General features: G+C 44.9%; 1 protein-coding gene across 4 annotated transcripts in view; it reads right to left on the reverse strand.

The window, feature by feature from the left end:
* CREBBP (CREB binding protein) overlaps window positions 1–22,092 on the reverse strand; it is a 154,868-nt gene that overhangs the window by 79,944 nt on the left and 52,832 nt on the right. For all 4 annotated transcript variants that reach the window (XM_002826060.5, XM_054533356.2, XM_054533355.2 and 1 more), the window contains exon 3: window positions 5,531–5,707. In XM_002826060.5, the coding sequence (XP_002826106.3) occupies window positions 5,531–5,707 (177 nt within the window). The remainder of the gene's footprint in view (window positions 1–5,530; window positions 5,708–22,092) is intronic.

Genomic DNA, 22,092 nt, shown 5'->3' on the forward strand with positions numbered 1-22,092 from the left:
GATACTTACTGCCAAAACCAATGGGGATAAGTTTGAATAGAAGATTTATACTTAGCAGCATTTGAAGGCCCTGCATACATGTTTTCTCAGCGATCTTCAAGATACAGATGGAGTCAATAGACATAAACTCTTAAGAATACACAAACACTTAAATCACTAATAACTGTAGACAAGGGCTTACTTCCAAACTTTCCCCATGTTTTCCAATTCAATTAGTGAGACACAATTCGTAATCATGGTGTAATTTTTCTATGGACACTGTTATGGTGAAGAGATGACATGACTATTCACCTGCCGTCTCCACAGAACTCTATAAGGACTCTCTTTAGTCCTAGGATAGAGGGAGGTATTAGACAAACAGTGATTTTACAATTTCTACTTGTGCAGTGAAAGGAGCTTGTGTATAACGTTAGGGAACATAGGCATTTGTGCAAGGAAACCAAAACTGAGAGGAGCTCCTCAAAGATGACAACAAAGACAGAGATCCTCGCGTTCACGAAGCTTAACCCTATGCAGCCAGTTTAAGTCTTGCTCCCTCAATGATCACAATCTAGACACGGGACAGAAAATTATGAAAATATGACAAACAAGGTTGGGGGGTAGGGGAAGATTAGTGAAGCCTTCTGAAGTACTAAAGTGGACATGAAGACCAACAAAGTAAGTCCACTCCACAGTGGGCCAGCTGGTCACGATGCCAATGGCTCATGGCGTCAGTGGACAGTGGCTTTCATGATCTTTATTCCACATCAGAATCACTAGAGCAGCTCATGTAAAACCACGAGTTCCAGCAGAACACAAAGAACCGCAAGCCCATGTGTTTAAGAATTATCTGAGTTATATTAGAGGGAATTAGGTGGAATTGGGAAATTGAGAAAGAAAAAAGCTGAAGTTTCACAAGTTAAGAGTACAAGACACAGATTCTGCACCTTCGTCCTAAGAGATTGTGAATTGGGAGGACTGGGTGAGGCCCAGGAACTGCCCGTCACTCGGATGCAGGTGGGGCCATGGACAGGTGCTGAGACACAGCAATGGAATGAACCCCTGGATACAGGGGGCCCTGGAGGGCATCCTAGCACACGGCTTGCCACTCAGGTGCTACCAGTGTCACTGCCGCAGCTGTGATATTCTGGCAGGACACAGAAGACCACTCTCCCATCCTCCCGTCTACACAGTCTTCCAGCCACACCGCCCTTCCATTCAGAGACGTAGATCAGCAGCTGCCGTGGGCCCTGTCCACAACCTCCACTCCAAAATTCTGAAACTCAATCACAACAAATCGTAACATCACTCTCATGAGCAATTTTAAATAAGCAGCACTACTGATGAATCTCCTGCATCTCAACTTTAAGAATGGTGAAGTCTCCATAATGCAGTTCTTTAAAAAAAAAAAAAATTAACACCTACAAACTTCACATTAGAAATAACTCTTGCAGGATACCACGTGGGAGAACCTGAAGATGAGGGCCCTCTGGTCACTGAATGTTCTCAGTCTAAGACGTATCCCACTACTACACGGCATTTTGTGAAAATGTCAGAAAGCCCAATCCAAAGCTTAAGCAAGACGTCACCAAGAAACAGGTGGGTTCTACTTCCAGAAGGATAGCCCTTGAACTTCTCCTCCTCACTCAACTAAAGTGGCTTCAACTTCCTGCATCACACCCTACCCTGTAAGCCAATGGCCCACCTTCCCTGCAAGGCCCCCTGAACTGGTTCCTGCTCAGCCCCCAACTTCCACTCACGCCCTGCTCCCTTTCCTCATGGTGGCCTTTCTGGACTTCTACCAGTTCCTATGCAAGCCAGTGCTCTCCCAATACCCTGAGGTCTCTGTGGCTTCTTCTCAACTTTCCAATCTTGCCTTTAAATCTCCTTCCTCAATGTGGCCTTCTCTGATGGCTCCATCTAAAGAGATCCCTGTGACAATCTGAACCGCTGAGTGCTACGTAGACCTCTTGGAGCAGTTTGTAATGATTTGTTTTCCGTGGCCACTACACCTTCCATTTCACAAAAGTGGAGTGAGCTCTGTGTCACTCCCAGTTGCCTTCTGGGGAGCCGACTCCCAGCACCTGAGCCCACAAAAGGCTTTCAACACATGTGACAAATTAATTGAATGATCATATCCTTCCCTTCCTCAATGCTACCCAGTGTTGGACTCCTATAGAAACTAGGAGGGGAGAGGAACAAGAGCTCCCTGGCCGCGTGGCTGAATCACTCCAGGAAAGAGCTGCAGAGGGCACCAGGTGATTTGGCACTGGAGTTCTGACTGGGATTGTTTGGGACACCAAATTTAGTTGGGTACCCCCTAAAGCATGACAATAAATGCAAATATGTTTGACACCTCATTTTTTCAGTAAATAGACCTAGATTTCTTTCTAAGTGTTTACCCTCAGTATGCAAAAGTCTGTGGGTTTTGAGGCCAGATATAATTTTGAAAATTCAAAAAGACTACAAAACACATCTGAGGAAGTGCAGACAAACTGTTTAAGCACGGGCTGGTGAAGCATTCCCGGCAGGCTCAGGGCTGCAAAAACATGACCTCAGAACATAACTGAAGAGTTTTAGGCTTTGCAAACAGGAAGCTACATAGCTTTGAACAACCCAAACTCCTCAGAGTCTCAACTTGCTCAGCTGTAAAATGGGACCTGGAATGATGTCTCTTAAGAGGCTATTGCAGAAATAGGGTAAAAATTACCTAGAAAGATGTTGGGGAGACCATGTGTGCTGGTACCCCACTTTCCCACCAGTCCCCTCTGGTTCCTACCACCATGTGGAGCACTGAAGGCTGTTCCTGGGTCAGGCTGCCTCACAAAGGCACACGTGGGCACAGCCCCATCTGATCTGTGACCTCCAGGGTCAGTGGTGTCATTCAGTTTACCCCCAACAGGCATCTGTGGATCTGTCTCAAAGTACACAGGGGTTCTTGTGAGACAGTGGCCACCAGGCAAGTAATGCAGTTCCCATGGACAAAAATGCTTTCTCAGTTTACCCTGAGAAGACCAGAGAGAGACGGAGAAACAGGAAGAGAGGGAGAGAGAAAGAGAGGGGGTGGGGAGAGAAGGGGAGAGGGAGGGATGAAAGAAAGGGGGGGCGGGGGGGGGGAAGAGAGACAGGCAGAGAGGAAAAGAAGTGGTTCTACTTCTGTCAGATGTCTAGAAGACAGGCAAAAGGATGAGATGCTGTTGCTACTGCTTCTCCCAATTACTCTCCAGTTCTCCAGAGCAGGAGTTTTTAACTAGGGGCGACTATGCCCTGGAGAACATATATTGGTGCCTAGAGCCATTTTTGATTATCATGGCTTAGGGGAGAAGGCTGTAAGCACCCAGTGGGTAGGGCCAGGGATGCTGGCCAACATCCTCTGGGGCACAACTGGCTCACAGCAGAGAACTACCATCAGTGCAGAGGCAGAGGGGAGCCTGCCCCGGACCAAATGGCTCCAGCCCTGCTGCAGGTGAAGGGAATGAGCAGCCTCTTTGCAGTCCCGGGCAGAAACTGCCCTTGACAAGCATACATCTGCCAAGTTCAGCCCTCTGGAGCAGCAGTGGAGGCAGCAGAGGGGCCCGGAGCACAGACTCTGTCACTGAGTTGTAGATAAAGGAGAGGGGATGGGGAAGTGGGGCTGGAGAATATTTTTAAAGAGAAAAGGGAGGAAAATGTTAGGTCAGCGTTTCCCTGTCTGTAAAACACAAGAAGTCTTGGAAAAAGCAAATGCTTTCACTATGAAGCCAAAATGTGCTCCTGGTTACTGAGCAGGCATAATCGATGACAACCAACCCCAGAGTCCACACTACTGTCCTTTCGGTGAGGACTGGAAAAGGAAGCACAGAAAAGAACAGGATCTGTGTGGTGCCAGAGCCCAGCATTATGCAGGTCAGTACCGCTCCCTGAACTTGAGGGGCTGACCTAGGGTCCTCTGGGCTCTGTTTCAGGTTCTGGACCTGTACTATCAGGAACAGGACAATCCTGGCAACAAAAAGTTATTGGAAAGAAAGAAGCATATCAAGGAAAGTTACAAGGGGATTATCAGAAGAAATAAAGAAGTCCTAAGAACTTTAGGTTGTTTTCACAGTTTTGAGAGCAAGTTTTGTTACTTGTACATACCCAACCACCTTTTTTTTTTTTTTGAGACACAGTCTTGCTCTGCCACCCAGGCTAGAGTGCAGTGGCGCAATCTCGGCTCACTGCAACCTCCACCTCCCAGGTTCAAGCGATTCTCTTGCCTCAGCCTCCTGAGTAGCTGGGATTACAGGTGTCCACCACCACGCCCGGCTAATTTTTGTATTTTTAGTAGAGACGGGGTTTCATCATCTTGGCCAGCCTGGTCTCGAACTCCTGACCTCACGATCCACCCGACTCAGCCTCCCAAAGTGCTGGCATTACAGGTGTGAGCCACCACGCCCGGCCTCAACCACCTTTTTAAATGGAGGTACCATACCAGCAGGGAGCCAGCACCTGACAGGACACCTCATTATTCTCATTTCCTGATTTTATCAAACAAGTAGAGAAAGCGATCTGGCTCTCTCTGCTTCCCAGCAACCTCAAAACTTCTAAGCACTGTAAGCAATGCTAATTACTTAGTTTTGAGAAATGACCAAGGTTATGTAAGATGCATCAGAGGAAGCTGGATGAGGTGAAGGATATATAGGAATTCTCTGTGCTGTCTTTACAACAAATACTTCAAAATAAAAAGCGTAAAAAACTGAAAGACAAAAAGCAAATTTTTCTGAACATAATCCTCTCACTTTCTTGTGATCTTCCCAAATCACTACGGCAGCTGGGAAGGTCAGGCTCCCAGCAACAAGCACAGTGGGGAGAGATGGCTGCTTGTGGTCTTCACCCACCACCAAGAGCACACCAGACACGCAGCAGCGGGGGTGAGCAAGAGAGGCTGGACAAAAGAACGCACTACCCCTCAATGTTTTGAAATGAAAGAGATTCTATTATTTGGTGGTGCAAAAGGAGATATTTTCCCATTAATATCTTGGTTCATCAGGTTGAGAAGTGATAAGGATAGTTCCTATTTTATAGATTTCCCATCTATAAAATCCCTTCAAACCTCAGGGAGGATGAAGACATGTGGAATCATCTATTGTGTTGGACATAATACGCATCTCATCAACAGAGTAGTGTCTTTGGAAGATAAAATGTCTATCATCTGACAGTAATACAAATCAATGGGCTTCTACTGACATCATCAAGCCACTAACAAACAGGAAGTGTAAGAAAAGCCAGTATCTCTGGTTCTCATGATTCTGGAGAGAAAGGTAAAGTGATTCGTGCACGTGAATTCTCTCCATCAACAAAAGGAGCCTGGGAGGAGCGGCTGAATCATCCTCACCTATCTCTCCTGTTGCTAGCTCATCACAGAAAATGTTAAACTCATTTAGAGAGCTACTCATGAGAAATCTGAGTTCTCTTCCTATCACCTACTGACACACTTTTAGTTATAGACTTTCACTGTGAGAACGGTAAAAACCCACAGACCACGGCACCCACCGGAGAGCCATAACACTGACGTCAGCCAAGGGTAACTTACCATATTTGGCACGTTGGTGACTGAAGTATTCTTGATGTCTGTAGGGAAGGTGGGCAAACTGTTGACCATGCTCTGTTTGCTGGCTAACTGGGGGTTCACTCCAGTGGCTCCCATTGGCTGCCCTCCAGCTTGACTAAAGGGCTGTCCAAATGGACTTGTGTTCCCAGTTATTCCCATCTGAAACAAAAAACAGGTAACATCAGCTGTGGTGATGCAGTCAATATAAAAGGAACGGCCTGGGAAATGCTCACATGGTTTCCTACGAAATACTCATTGCAATGATAAATTCAAGGTTCATTATCAGGTTCACATGCTCCAAGCAGAAGGCTCATGAAGCAGCTCCCAGCAGCCACTCTCTCCTCACCCTAAACCCCATCCCGCAAGTAGACGAGCTGTTTCCCCCCACCCTCAGCCACTCTCCTCACTCAATCCCTCCTGCCCCGACAATGGCACCAACACCCGAAGAAAGTCATTAGGAAAACAAAACCTTCCAAAGCTGCTACCCAAGGGGAATTCTTTCTGTTTAATCCTTAATTACTCCATAGGTATCTAGTTTCTGTTAGATTCCCCATCAGATTTGAACAAAGTTTCCATTAGTTCAAAACACACAGTGGAAATATTGCAATGAAATGATACAACACCTGGGATCACCTTTAAAATACACTTGACCCATGAACAACATGGGTTTGAACTGCATGGGTCTACATATACGGAAATATTTTTCAGTCTCTCCTGCTCCTCTTCAACCTCCTCAGCCTCTGCCAACCAAGAGATCAAGATCAGCACCTCCTCATCCTCCTCAACGTGAAGACAACGAGGATGAAGACCTTGATGATGACCCACTTTCACTTAATGAATGGTACATATATTTTCTTTTCCTTACGGTTTTATTTATTTTTTTTTAATAGAGACAGCGTCTTGCTCTGTCGCCTAGGCTGGATTGCAGTGGAGCGGTCTCGGCTCACTGCCAACCTCTGCCACCTGGGTTCAAGTGATTCTCTTGCCTCAGCCTCCTGAGTAGCTGGTACTACAGGCACACGCCACCATGTCCGGCTAATTTTTTTGTATTTTTAGTAGAGACACGGTTTCATCATGCTGGCCAGGCTGTTCTCAAACTCCTGACCTCAGGTGATCCGTCCACCTTGGCCTCCCAAAGTGCTCGGATTACAGGCATGAGCCACCGTGCCCGGCCCCTTACGGTTTTCCTAATAACGTTTTCTTTTCTCTAGCTTACTTCACTGTAAAAATACAGCATATAATACATAAAACATGAAATTTGTGTTAAGCAAATGTGTATGCTATTGGTAAGGCTTCTGATCAACAGCAGGGGATTAGCAGTAGTTAAACTTTTATGGAGTCAAAAGGTTACAAGCAGATTTTCGACTGGCAGGGTCAGCACCCATAACCCCTGAGTTGCTTAAGGGTCACCTCTAATCCACTGGGCAGGAGGAGGTAGCAGGAAAAGGGCACAGATGGAGAGAGCCTGGTAAGGTACTGATAATCACTAACGAAGCAGTAGGCGATGGGTACACAGAGGTTATAGTATCCTCTCTACCACTGTACAGGTGTAAAATTTATTTATTTATTTATTTTTTTGAGAGTGTCTCACTCTGTCACCCAGGCTGGAGTGCAGTGGCGTGATCTCGGCTCACTGAAACCTCCCCCTCCCAGGTTCAAGCAATTCTCCTGCCTCAGCCTCCTGAGTAGCTGGGATTATGGGCTCGTGCCACCACACCCAGCTAATTTTTGCATTTTTAGTAGAGACAAGGTTTCATCATGTTGGCCAAGCTGGTCTCAAACTCCTGACCTCAGGTGATCCGCCCACCTTGGCCTCCCAACGTACTAGGATTACAGGTGTGAGCCACTGCGCCCGGCCTAAAATTTTCCATAATAAAGTTTTTTACAAAATTAAAGTGGACTGAAATCAAATATATACTAGATAAAGGCAGGAATGGGAAAGAGGAACCCTCAGCTATGCTTCCGTGAGGGCCTGCAACCAACTGGAATTCCTTCCATCAACAGACGTGGGCCAAGTTCCCTGATGACCCCCAGCTCCAGCCTCCACAGGTCAATTCAGGAATTGCCATGGCAATATCCCAGTGCTTATCCTTCTCCCTGTGGAGGAACGAAGACTAATTAAGAAACTGGATGCTTGGGCTGCCTGTCTTTGCCTTTTTGCAAAGCTCTAATATTCCACCTTCTGTCTATTGTGTGTTCTCCATTTCTGGTGTAGTGGTCACAGCTTGATGGACTGGGAAGGTCCCCGCATAGGGAAAACCTCCCTGGGGTGAGTTTCCAGTCAAGAAATCATAGCTCAGTTCTCTCCATCCGCCTCACCTGGTGACTGCCACGCCAACATGTCCACTCTGGGTAACTTACATTCCTTCTGTGGACTTCAAACTCCTTGCCTGTAAGATGAGTGTCTTGAACAAGATGGATCGTATTATTTCTTTCAGCTCTAAAAGTCTAGGCTACAAACAAATCAACACTCAACACAACTGGCCCTTTCTGCTGAATGCCTGTACAAAAACACAAATAAAAACCAAAGGAGTATAACCAGAAAGTTCTAGCTCTGTGCATTTCACACGCAGGTGATCTCCTTCCGCATGTAGTCCTCCTAGGTGACATTTCTCACCTTTTTGAAAGCAATCACATTCTTGCCACCACTAGGTGCTCTACTTAAGTGAACTGAGACACTAATTCTTCACCAAGTCCACAAACCAGACTCAATTTCTAGTTCAAATGACTTAATCTAGGCAAGGTGGTAGCTCGATAAATATTAAGCACATTTCTGATTTGCAAGAAGCTTCCTTCAACTGTCACCTGAAATTTAATTGAAGCAGGAATTTATATTTTCAGAAACTACTATACCAAATTAATTCCATGGAACAATTACCACTCTCAGAATTTGTCTTATTACATATAACCAAACCGCTGAAACATTGTTCTTAGAAGCCTAGAATTTGAATACAACAACACGAACAACAACAAAAAATACGTTTGTTTTTTTTTTTCCCAGTTTCTAAATTTCTCACTTTGGACAAAATATGACAGAACACCCGCACTCATTTCCCTTGATCAATTCATCCTCGAAGTCACCAAGTGCCTGCTATGAGCCAAGCCCAGTTCTGAGGCTGCGTAGATGCACATCCCACTTGTCACGGAGCTCACACCTTATGTCAACCAATTTGACAAACAAACAAAAAAAAATCAACGTCTTTTGGAAGTTTCTAATTAATTAGGCCCAGCATTGACAAACCAAAGTGGGTGACAGCTGATGGGGTGGGGAAGGGGACAGGTAACCATCTTCCTTCCACACCAAATGCCCAGGCACCCTGGCTCCAGAGAAGAGGGGACATAAGTACCAAGAGGCCAGCGCGCTCTGAAAGGGGTCCCATGGACCTCAAAGTTCACCTGACTTGCTTCAGAAAGTTTATTTCCAAAACTTCCCAGATATTTTGACAATTTTCCTAAGATAGCCCTGCTAGGGTGAGTATGAGTGTGTGATCAGGTCGATAATACTTGCCTGGCCTGGGGCCCTTTTCTAACTGGTCAATGTTGTTGTTGTTGGTGTGTGTGTGTGTGTGTGTGTGTGTGTGTTTGTTTTTGAGACAGAGTCTCGTTCTGTTGTTGGTGTGTGTGTGTGTGTGTGTGTTTGTTTTTGAGACAGAGTCTCGTTCTGTTGCCTAGGCTGGAGTGCAGTGGCACGATTTCAGCTCACTGCAACCTCCACCTCCCAGATTCAAGCAATTCTCGTGTCTCAGCCTCCCAAGTAGTTGAGTTTACAGGCATGTGCCACCACACCCGGCAAATTTTTGTATTTTTTAGTAGAAACAGGGTTTCACCATGTTGGCCACACTGGCCTCGAACTCCTGGCCTCAAGTGATCCATGCACCTCAAGACTCCCCAAGTGTTGGAATTACAGGTATAAGCCACCACGCCTGGCCATAACTGGTCAATTTCAAAGGGTAACCCAGTGTTTGGAAGCACTTTGACAGATTTCATCAAGAAATGTGTTTGTACCTTTTCTTCCTGGCCATCAGATAAAAGAGTGAAGGAAACAGTCTCAACAAGTTTTTACCTTGATTCTCACAAAGTAAAAAACATGGCAAGTCAAAGATCATGAACGGTATGTAAGGAACGTCCAGCTCATAGGGATCTACACAATTCTCAAAAATAGGGAAAAAAAATCCCGTCCTTAGCCTATGATAAAAACAAAACCCAGGCTACATGCAGGAGGTTAGCGTTCAAATCTCTGGCACCAGGGCCAGCCCCAGCCTCTCCTTATCAGATAAAGTTAATAACCAGGCTAAAGAGGTCAGTTCTCTCACAGGGTATCACTGCTCATAGCCCAGGCAAGCTACCTCCTGGTGCCAAACCATCTCCTGGCAGAACTCAAGAGCCATACACTGGTCCTAGGCTGCAGTTATGAATAAAAACCATTTGCTTCTAGAGATTCTAGATTTCTGAATTCCTAGTCTGTATCTATTCTCCATTAATCAAACTGAGCACTGTGGTCCCCCACTCTAGGCTAACATACTTTTTAGGACCAATGCCCAAAATGAAATATTAAAATCAAGATGTCTAACTCTAATCAATGAAAATCTACATTTCTTTAAATGTCCTAACAGTTACTTGATAATAAGTTGGTAGGCCGGGTGCTCATGCCTGTAATTCCAGCACTTTGGGAGGCTAAGGCAGGTGGATCACTTGAGGTCAGCAGTTCGAGACCAGCCTGGCCAACATGGTGAAACCCCATCCCTACTAAAAATACAAAAAATTAGCTAGGCATGGTGGTGCATGCCTATAATCCCAGGATGAGCCAGAATAAACTGCTTGAACCCGGGAGGCAGAAAATGCAGTGAGCCGAGATCTTGCCACTGCACTCCAGCCTGGATGACAGAGGGAGACTCCAACTCAAAAAAAAAAAAAAATTTTTTTTTGTAAAGCTGGCTTTATTTTCAATGGAGGTTCATCAGGATTTGGTTTAATGCTACTAGAGAACCTCTATATAATCTTTTAAAAAGTTTTTTTCATTTTTAATTTTGGGAGGTACATAGTAGGTATATATATTTATGGGTTACATGAGATGTTTTTACACGCATGTACTGTAAATCACACCCAGGTAAATGGGGTGTCCATCACCTCAAGCACTTATCCTTTGTGTTATAAACAATCCAATTACAGTCTTTCAGTTATTTAAAAATGTACAATTAAATTATTTTTGAATAGTCACCCTGTTGTGCTAGCAAATATAGTCTTATTCATTCTTTTTTTTTTTTGTATTCCATACACTCTTTTAAATAAAATTCAAAAAGCAGAACAGAGCAGAATAGGCAACTGTTCAGTTAATAGTAAAATTTATATATTAACAAATTAAAACCCATAAAGTATTTATATTCTGCCTCATTCAACAACAGCCCATACATATTAAAAGTTTCTTTTACTCTATTCTTCCTAACAGAACTCATTTAAGCATTTAATTCAAGTTTAATCTCAGAAAATAGGAAAAGTTAACTATAGTAAGTACCCAAAAAAAGAACAAGAGCTTCCATAATGAAACTAAATTAAACAATGCCTCACAGCTCTCCCAGGTTTCCCATGAAAAAGCATTGTGACCAAGCGTATCAATCAATTAACTGTTTGAGAACCTACTTCTGTTTTCTATCACTTCACTCAGAGAGTAAAAATACATAATCCATAGTCCCTGTGTATGATAAGAAAAATATTGAAGCCAGATCCTGAGGTTTCCCCAACTCCAACCACTGCCCCCAAGAAAGAATGGGAGTGAAACTGGATTAGCCTTAACATGACTGCAGTGTGAGCTCTAATGAGGAAATTCCTCTTTAAGCTCAGCTCAAAACCCAAGAACAATACAAAGAGGCACCTGCAGCAAATCCTGGTGCTGAGCCTAGCCCATCCATCAAATCCTGTGGCTGCGGGCCTGAACTGTCTGGCAAGTAGGTGAGTGACCATCATCAACAAAGGGGAGGGAAAAGGCAGACTGTGACTGTCCATCTACTCCAGCAGACATGGGTACCACGGAAAGTACAAAGTACCACACAGCTCTAGAGGATTATCTGTCACATAAATGCTTATAATAATCTATCCTGAACCTGTTTCGGTTACAAAACTGGGATAAAACTTCTCACTTTCCTGGAACATTCTCTACATCCCCTGCAACATACCAGGGATGCAGCGGAAGGACCCAAATGAATGAACACGCCAAAGCACCACCATGCCACGCAGCCCCTAGGAATAGAGCCAGGAAGGAGGTGGTCAAAGAACCACGAACAGGTGACCAAAGTCAAGACACAAAGAGGGTCAGCACTGGCTGGAGGGGGCATCGGAAGAGGCAGCAGGAACAGTCCCCTTTCTATCTTCAAAACTGCCAAACCAGGATCTCAGCTACCAGTTGGAGTGGACAGGAGTGGAGAGCTACTTTCCCATGCTGAAAAGTCGGGCAGAATGAGAACAGGCCCTCGGAGTTGGTTTTCAGAATGGTGAAACGTGTGTGTGTGATCACAGCAGATACAAAAGTCCAGTCTGGCTATAAAATGGGTCCTCTGTGCTACATCTTTGGGCCAGGAAAACCCTGGCTTTGGTATAAGGCCCCACTCATGCCCTTACCCAGAGCTTTCCACTTGCACACAGAATTACTGACCCATCAGCCTCCATGGTCACTTCTGGCTGCCAACAGCCTCCTCTGTTTACCTCAGTGTGTGGGACAAATACTATCATTTTTCTACTTGTAATGATATGACAGCTATCAAAACATTAGTAAGAAAACAAGTTCCAGGCTCAGAAAGACCAGAAAGATTCTCTCCACTCACTAACCAGGAGAATATCTCTACTACTCACCTAACTCCTCCTTCTCTCAAGTGAGATCTAGTCTCGTAAAAAAGTTAGTAAATGGAAATCCAAGAACTAATTAAGGAGTTTAAGGAGAGAGAAAAGTCAGGTTAAGTCCTTCAATATCATCAGAAAAACTCCTGATATTGAAAAGGTGTTTAGACTGAAAGGTTATAGAAGAAATCATCAAAATAGAAGTATTTCCCCAGAACAGGTTTCTACAATAGTAGCAAGCCAAGCATCCATTTTCTGGCTCTTCTGTCAAACAAGGTCAGATAAACACGTTCTTTGCAGGCCAAACTCCACTGAGAGGAGGCAATGGGCCAGGCAGTCCACGGCGGCAGGGGAGGGAGCATTTGGGTGGGCACCAGTTCACAATTTTGTGTGATGTTCATTTTTGAGGGTCACTCTAAGATCTCCTAAAGATTAAGAATACCTGTCCTTGGGGGAAGGAAACTTCCTCCATGCCCCTCATTTTCAGGGAAGGGCAAGCTGGTTCCTGCTCTCACACAACCTTGAGTCACGTATGGAAGCCTTTGCAAATAGTCCACTTCCAGAGACATCAACCACTCATAAAAACAACCACTCTGACACACAAACTCCCCCAGTTTTCATCTCCAAACATCCTTTTGAAGCGCACACTCACAAGAAGGGGTTGACCATAACCACTTATGAGTATGCACCCGAGGGGGCCACCATGTGACCAATGGGGGGTCGGGGAGGAGGACGGCCAGAAATGGCACCGCGACGCAGAACTTGACCTACAGTCGGCCAGGCCATCAGAAACTCTCAGTGCAACAAGTGCCGAGTTTGATGTTTGGGTTTTCTTTTCTTTCTTTTTTTTTTTTTTTTTGAGATGGAGTCTCACTCTGTCGCCCAGGCTGGAGTGTAGTGGCACCATACCAGGTCACTGCAACCTCTGCCTCCCTAGTTCAAGCAATTCTCCCGTCTCAGCCTCCTCAGTAGCTGGGACTACAGGTGCATGTCACCACGCCTGGCTAATTTTTGTATTTTTAGTAGAGACGGGGTTTCACTACATTGGCCAAGCTGGTCTCAAACTCCTGACCTCAAGTGGTCCGCCTGCCTTGGCCTCCCAAAGGGCTGGGATTGCAGGCGTGACCCACCGCACCTGGCCTTAAGGTGGTTCCGAGGAGCCCACTAAGTCCGTTTTTGCAGCAGCTGACTACTTCAGCAGTTTTCCTCACACCTCAAGACATGCCTCAAGCCACAATACACAGCAGAGCACTCAGAGGAAGTGGGCTTTGTGGGGGGTCACTGATGCTGGTCAGAAACACAAAAAGGAACCAAAATATGATGTTCAGTAATAAGCTTTGCAAAGACAAGTGGAGAAATAAGACTAGTTAAAATCTACCACTTCATAGGTGAGGAAAGGGTCCCCAGAAAAGCGCAGGGACACACTAAATCAGCCTGAGAACTCAGCAGACGCTCCCCACAGCCCCCACTAGAGGCTTTGCCCTTGCACGGGGGCTCATCACCTCCCTGCTTAACGGAACTCTGTCTCCTTCAAGTTCACCGGCCTCACACCAGTAGCCGGGACAGAGACAGGATCTGTCTATGAAAACAGGGTGGCAAAGTGCGGCCTGGGGGCCAAAGGCAGCCCAATGCCTCTTTTTGAAAAAACAAAATTTTTCTTATTGGAACACAGCCACAAATACAATTTCATTCATAGAGGCAGTATGCCATTGTGGTCAACTATGTGGGCTCTGGGGATATCTGAATGGCGACTACACCACTTGCTAGGGATTTACTTAAACCTCTCTGCACCTTGGTTTTATCATCTGTAAAATGGAGATCACAGCACCTCCTCTAAGGGTTGCGTGAGAACTAAACAAGTTCCTATATGCGAAGCACTAAGATGAGCAGCTGCCACAGTGAGTACTAGGGGTGAGGAGATGAGAGACAGCTTTGGGAGCAATCATTCTACACTACATATGATTTCTTTCCTGACCATGCTCAAACAGTAATGAAATAAAGGAATGCTTTTCAGAGAACGTGTGATGATGGAGAGTGGTTCCAACATGTAGGATGATAGGGAGAGGCCGGCTGGGATTATTGGCATTTGATTATGACACATTTTCAGAAAAACATTTGTGACAACAACAATCTTGTGCATTTGCTATTTGTAGAAATACTCTGAAGAGGCCATTATTTTCCAATTGTCCCGGTAAATCATAAGCGTTTCCAGTTTTCATTCTACATTGTTTTTTAGCTTTAAAAACAATAAACTCAGGGTGTTTATTTCAAACTTAAATCATAAGCAATAATGACATATGATTAAAATACCCTAGCCTAACATTCTTGGGTTGAAATTTAAACCAAAACATAGAAGAATTGAACATGAAAGAACACTCCCACGAAAAAAGAAATGGATGCAACTACCACTCATAAGCCAGCCACGACACAGCAACAAACTTCCATTTGATGTGGCTTCAGCCTAACCTGACATATTTTTCAAGCTGGAGTTTTTTAAGCATCTTTCTCCACAAGTTGGTATACATGTAAAACCACAAATTCATATAAGGTGTAAAAAAAACAACACAGTTCAGTACATCAAGAGCAAAAGTTTGCTAAATAATTTAATAGCCAGAAATATTTATCGTTTTCAATGACATAAAGAACCAGAACTACCCCAGACTACGGCCAGATCATTTGTAAAGCCAAAAGCATTTTCTCTTGGCAACCTACTATTGTTGGAAGAAAGCCAAGAAAAGCAGTTTTCATGGAAAGACATGACTGCATTCAGTTGTCTGCTATCACCCGCTTGCTCCTGGAATCCTTCCAGTATATCAACTTGGTAAATATAGAGTAAGGAGAAATATGCCACTGATTACAGTGCCATAGACAGCACTTGGCTGTCCAGGGTGCGCCTGGGGAAGGAGAGTTGGGCTAAAGCACCTGGGCAGGTGAGCAGCCCACCTTCCCCCTCAATTGAAGTCTTAGGTGCCGCCAACTTGGAATGCATTCAGGAAAATGTGCGGCCCCCAGGTCTGAACATTTGCCCTGGAAGGATAAGTCCTAACTGGAAGACTAGTAACAAAATATTTAGCAACTCTCACTGTATTTCATTTGGATAATGTCTTTCAAGAAGCATTCCCGTCTTCTTGGGTTAAGATCCTCCCAGGCACGAGGATCGCTTGAGGCCAGGAGTTTGAGACCAACCTGGGCAATGTAGCAAAACCCCCTTCTCTACAAAAAATAATGAGCCAGGTGTGATGGCATGTGCTTGTAGTCCCAGCTATTTTGGAGGCTGAGGTGGGAGGACTGCTTGAACCCAAGAGGTCGAGGATGTAGTGATCCATAACTGAGCCACTGTGTACACACACACACAGCCACGACCAGAATGTGACTTAGAAGAAGAGTGGAAATGCAGGCCTGTATCCTCACTATTAGTCACTCAACTGCTCCAGAAACTTCTAGCAGTGAAACCGGCACCCTAATACTATTGGTACACCTTGGCAGGTCCCTACAGTTAGAGACGCTGGTTCCCCAGGGCGCAGTCTGCATTAATGCATAAGCAAAAACAACGGGTCAGGGTCACTGGAGAAACTATTTCTAATCCTGTTTCCGCCCCTCATCAGCCATGTAACTGGGACAAACTCTTGGTCCCTTAGTTTTCCTTATATATAAAATAGGAATCATTTAGATTATCATTAGGTGATCTTTAAAGTTCTTTCTGATTCTAAAAATCTGATGACATTTTTTATTTCAAACCATCAGTGCTTGATTCACATAAAGGCTACACTCCTGGGAGATGGAGCTACTCACAGTGAGTGACAACTGAGGGTTCTCAGTCTGCAGAGTTAACTGTCAACCCCTGGACTGGGAGGCCCTCACCACGGCAGTCGTCCCTGTGGGGCCCAGAGTGGATGACCAGCAGCCTTTCCAGGAGACTGGGGAGTTCGTGGAGCAAGGTCTTCCATCCCCACTGCCCAGGGACCGGGATTCCATAGGCCCGCACCCTGGACACCACTTCCCAGAGTATTTTACACAAAGAACAGCTAATCTGAGGCAAAATAATCCAAGAAAAGGGAGATAAAATTTGAATGCATTGTTTCCCCTAATTCTTTTAAGTCCTAATATTTTTTTTTTTTTAGGTAGAAGAGTAGACTCTCTTCAGGATTAAGTACCCCTTTCATGCCAATCCAAGCCAACTTCACACGGGCAATGGAAAAAGAGGAAAAAAGAAGAAAAGGTGATAAAAAATGTGAGAAAAAATTTATTCTATAAGGACTGAATCTTGGCTGGGCATGGTGGCTCATGCCTGTAATCCCAGCATTTTGAAAAGGCCAAGGCGGGTGGATCACCTGAGGTCAGGAGTTGGAGACGAGCCTGGCCAATATGGTGAAACCCTGTCTCTACTAAAAATACAAAAATTAGCCAGGCATGGTGGCACACACCTGTAGTCCCAGCTACAGGCTTAGGCAGGAGAATCGCTTAAGGAGAGGCTTAGGCAGGAGAATCACTTGAACCCTGGGAGGCGGAGGTTGCAGTGAGCCAAGATTGCACCACTGCATTCCAGCCTGGGTAACAGAGCAAGACTCTGTCACACACACACACACACACACAAAAGAGTGAATCTTTGTAAAAACAAAGTTAATTTATACTGCAATTCAACTATGGCACAGTGGGACAGAGGGCCTCAATAAGTCACCTGACAAAGTCACCCAATGTTCTCCCCAGACCTTCCACATAGAGCACTCATGCAAGGCAGAGAAGCCCCTTTTTCCAGGGATCTACACTCCACTCACTGATAAAAAGTGACGTCAAGAACGCACAGTAAAGGAGGCGGCAACAAAGGAAGGCATGAATGTGTATAGGTAACGCAACGGTTCAGAGAAAAGGAGAAATAAAGATGGGACAGAACTCACAAAGAAGGCTTTAAGACAGACAGCCGCTGACTATTTCTAGTAAAATTTAAAGGAGAAAGAAAGATGGCATTTCAGAAGAATGTGTTCCTCCTCTACTTTGGGGCAGGAAAACAGAACTAATTCTTGAACTGGGCAGGCCGTCAGCTCTACTGTGCAAGCAGGAAGAACAGCTCGCGGGATGAGCCCTGGGAGGTGACGTGAGGCTGCCTCAAGGTTCTGTGTCATCTCCTCATGGCAAACCTCCTGGACCTCAGTGGCAAGAGGAGGACTGCAGCGGCCAAAGAAGATCTTGCCCAGCTTATTAAATGCCATAAATCTAAAAGTGTAAAGCACACTCAAAGATATATTGTTATCAAAAATATGTGGCTCTACCTCTTACCAAAAGCTGAGGTGTAAAGAGTCCTAACAAAAACATAATTAGCAAAGTAAAGTGCTCTTAAATACAGTCGTCCCTCCTGACTGGTGATGTCAGCGAGGAGACAAAACAGGGAAGGGTGCTGAGGGAGCGAGCCGGGAGCTGGCTCAGTCCGCTGCAGTCTCTGTGCCTTGTTTCGAGAGAATACACGGGAAGCGCCTAGAAGAGCGAGAGGGGCGAGGTCAACATAGGGACCGCTGGTACCACAAAGGTGACTGATTACTGACAGAGAAAACGTTCCTTGTAAGTTACAAAATTAAAAAGAAAAAAAGGACACAAATGTATAATCCCCATAAAACACACACCTATACACAGCAAGGAGGACAGAATACCAAAATATTTCATAGTGATTTCTCTGGATGGCTTGTAAGCAAATGTTCTTTCTTAATACTTTCTATTATGACTCAAATTCTCTATACAAAGCATTATTTTAAGGAGGAAAAGTTGTTTCTTAAAGTCATTCTCTACTCAAACATTCTGACTGCCCAAAATGGCAAGACGACCCTGTTAGGCTGCACAACTGTATTTAAAACATTAATTTAAACTGTCATTAAACACTGAATAAAAATAGGTAGATCAAACTGTTGGTGACAGAGATTACCGCTGAGTGGTAACTGAAATCAAATTTGCCCTGGTCACAAAGTGGCCCCGTAACCCGTCAGGCTTTGCTCTAATGCCTTATATGCGTGGCTAGAAGACATTTCAAGGAGCCTCAGGACAGGCCCACCACTCTCTGCAGGGAGGGCAGGAGGAAAGAAAACAGAAACAAACAAGGTCCACACCTACTCAGGACACAAAAAACCAGGCGTGGCTCTAACAGCTTCTGCTTTTTCTCCTCAGAAATCCCACGTTTGGCTCTTGGTACCACAAAGGTACAATGATCCCTGCTGTTTGAACTCTGTTTCAAAGTTCAGGCAGCAAGGGATGCCCCTTCATCCTGATCTATCTGGCCTGAGCTTCAGGGAGCAGCAAGCAAGAGACTGGAACATGAGGGATGGACCTGACTGCATTTTGTTCCCAAGTTTCCATGGCAAGGCACACTTCTAGTCAGACAGTTCCTATTCGAGCAGCAGACCTTTCCAGCAAGGAGACCACTAGGCAGCTATCACGTCGCCACCTGCCCCCAGCTCTCTTCAGCAGTGATGCTCTTATCTTTAGGACACTGGAAGTTGAAAAGGCTGTGGCAACACACACACACACACACACACACACACACACACACACACACACACACACACACACACTCTCTCTCTCTCTCTCTCTCTCTCTCTCTCTCTCTCTCTCTCTCTCTCTCTGTCTCTCTGTCTCTCTCTCTCTCTCTCTCATCTACGAACGCGAAGTGTGTTAAGGTCTTCCAGGAGGGAGGTACTGTGCAGTGGTGACGCACACAGGGCCATGTTCTCCCAAGCCAAAGGTAAGAGACACAAGCCACAAGGAAATCAGACGTGTGCTGTTAACAGGTGCCACCAACATCGACTGCTAAATGGAGTTTCAAGAGGGAGAGGGGTCCTGACTGGGAGGCAAACAAGGGGGTCAAGAGCTGGGCCTGCAAAGGCAAGCTAAATGGTAACGGACACAGTTGACCGCAGCTACGCCTCTGCAACCTCACCATAAACAGGAATGGGGAAAAACACCTCTGGGATGGGCCTGGATAGCCATGAATCTTGCAGTTTCAAAGTCTATCTCTAATCAAATAATCTAAATGTCCACAAAAAAGTGGTAGGCTGTGCAGCCATCTGGCTGGGGGTTAACTGACAGGGCTAACGTGTTAATTAAAATGAACACGGAAACCGGAAAGCTCAGGAGAGAGCTGGTTATTCATGCTGATGGTTAGTCACAAAAGGCAAGCACTGTCTCAGAAGAGCATCACTCATAACATCGACAGACAGGAACAAACGCTGCTGTGATCTCTCCACTCAAATCCTGATGGACTCAAGTCAAGAGTGACGGCCTCCCACCTCTGGCCACTCCCATCCCCACACGCCTCTGCCTCACCGAGCCCACATGTGGCGGCAGCATGCCTAGGCTGAACCATACCCGGACAACTTGGAGACTACAACTGCCAAGCAGGCCAGTGCCTCTCGTTCTACAGTAACTCTCCAAGCAAAATGTGCTAGGTTTTTAGGGGAGAAAACACACTCCGTCCCCTCCTTGGACTGTCCCCAATCTCTATGCCTCAATCACTCCCTGTGCCTCAACAGTGCGCCCACTCATCGCTGATATATACACTCCTGTTTGCCATTCACGCAGGGCCGCTCTAACTTCCGGTTTCTGGTTTAAATGGGATAGCACATGGGAAAATGCTCTGAAAACCACAAAGCACTGTGCAATCTTGAGGTGACTCTAAGATCTCTTTCCAAAAATAGAGCACAGAAAATCTCTAACATGAGACAGGACTCTATAAAATGAACAGACTTTCTACAGTACTGAAAACAGGCATGCATCCTTACTACAATAATTTAAAGTCAATAACTGCAAGACAATGTCTAAAGTTGGCATTTCTCAGTATTATCTATCTCTTGCTTTGTTCTAGGAAGGATTTCAGGTGGCTTGTTTTCCAGTTCATTCTTCATTACTTGGTAGAAAAACATGAAATGAATAATATGACTCACTGCTAAGGGCATTAAGTTTTTACTTAGTAAATAAAAATGCAATCCCTGCAATCACACTACTTCAGACCATGCGCCATTTTTTGAAAGCCACAAACCACAGGGCCACATTCTTATCCAAAAATATGTAATAATTACACAGATGTATATCTATGGAAGTATGGCCTTGGAATTGCAATTAGTTGATAAGCATTTATACTTCCTGACAAGAAAATGTCACTGACATTCAGTTCCTAGCTCTAAATGGAGGGCTCTGGATACTTGCCTCAGTAGAGCACTCAGAAAAGGGGCTCAGTCCTCTTCTGACAACAAAAAAGAAAATGGGATCTACATCACAGTTAGAAGGCATTTTTTATTAAGTAATCAAAGAGGACTAAAGATGCCGGGGGGAAACCTAATTTGTGAGTAACTTTGCCCTTATTTTAAAAATTACTAAGACAAAATCTCTTGTTTCTGAGATTCAGCCACACCATTTGAACTTCTTATAAGAGACAAAGTTTTCATTGATGTCACTGTCTATCTTCAAAAGCATAAAGAAAACTGTAATAGAAAAAAATACAAGGAAGAATTCATAATCATATGAACAGGTTAGACTAAACGAATCAAATCTTTGTGTATGAATTTTAATATTGTTCTTAAAAAAGCAAGATGAGGCCAGGCGTGGTGGCTCACGCCTGTAATCCCAGCACTTTGGGAGCCTGAGGCAGGTGGACTGCTTGAGCTCAGGAGTTTGAGACCGGCCTAGGCCACATGGCAAATCTCCATCTCTACAAAAAACAGCCAGGTGCAGTGGCATACACCTGTAGTCCCAGCTCCTCAGGAGGCTGGGGTAGGAGGATTGCTTGTGCCCCAGAGGCAGAGGTTGCAGTGAGCCAAGATAACATCACTGCACTCCAGCCTGGGTGACAGAGCCAGACCTACTCTCGGCGGGTGGGGAGCAAGATAAATACATATCACGTAAAAGACACTTTCATTTTTCCTGTTAAAATTGATTTCATTTAGTAAAAAAGTATGAAGAGACAGATCTCCCACACTGAAGAAGTCTAAATAAATTATGTAGACACTTTGCCTAAAGAAGGTAGAGTATAAACCCCCTATCCTTAAACCTAGTGACTCTTTCCAAAGAGGATGGCATGGAGGAGGGAAGCAGAGCATTACAGGGAAGAAACCTGAGAGGCACGACCTCAACCAGGTGGCTATGGGCAGCACTGACCATAGTGGTAAGTCACTATGACACAATGCGCCCTCAACGTGACGTGGTAAAAATGGCCCTTGGCTGCTAAGATCTTCCCTTCAAAAACCCATAAGCCCAGTCTTACCATGAGAAAAACATCAGACAAATCTGTACAGAGGGGCATCCTATAATACACCTGACTCGTTCTCCTCAAAACTGTCAAGGTCATTAAAAACCAAGGAAAGTCTGAGAAAACATCACAACCAAGAGGTGCCTAAGGAGACAGGACGATTAAAAGTAATGGGGTATCATGGATGGTATCCTAAAACAGAAGGACATTAGGGAAAATTTAAGGGAATTTGATTAAAGTACGGACTTCAGTTAATCACAAGTATCAGTATTGGTTCATTACTTGTGACGAACACAACACAGGAAAGGTGAGACGCTAACAATAGGAAGTGCGTGGACGGTGGGGAGGAGATATAGAACCCTGTTGTACTATCTTTTAATTTTTCTGTAAATCTAAAACTGTTCTCAACATAGAGTCTACTCAGTCAGTTGCACCGCCTGTAGTTTCATCTGCTGAGAAAGTTGAGGCTTGAGGATCACTTGAACCCAGGAAT

The sequence above is a fragment of the Pongo abelii genome, chromosome 18 (genome assembly GCF_028885655.2).
Source record: "Pongo abelii isolate AG06213 chromosome 18, NHGRI_mPonAbe1-v2.0_pri, whole genome shotgun sequence".
In the NCBI taxonomy this organism is placed as follows: Eukaryota; Metazoa; Chordata; class Mammalia; order Primates; family Hominidae; genus Pongo; species Pongo abelii.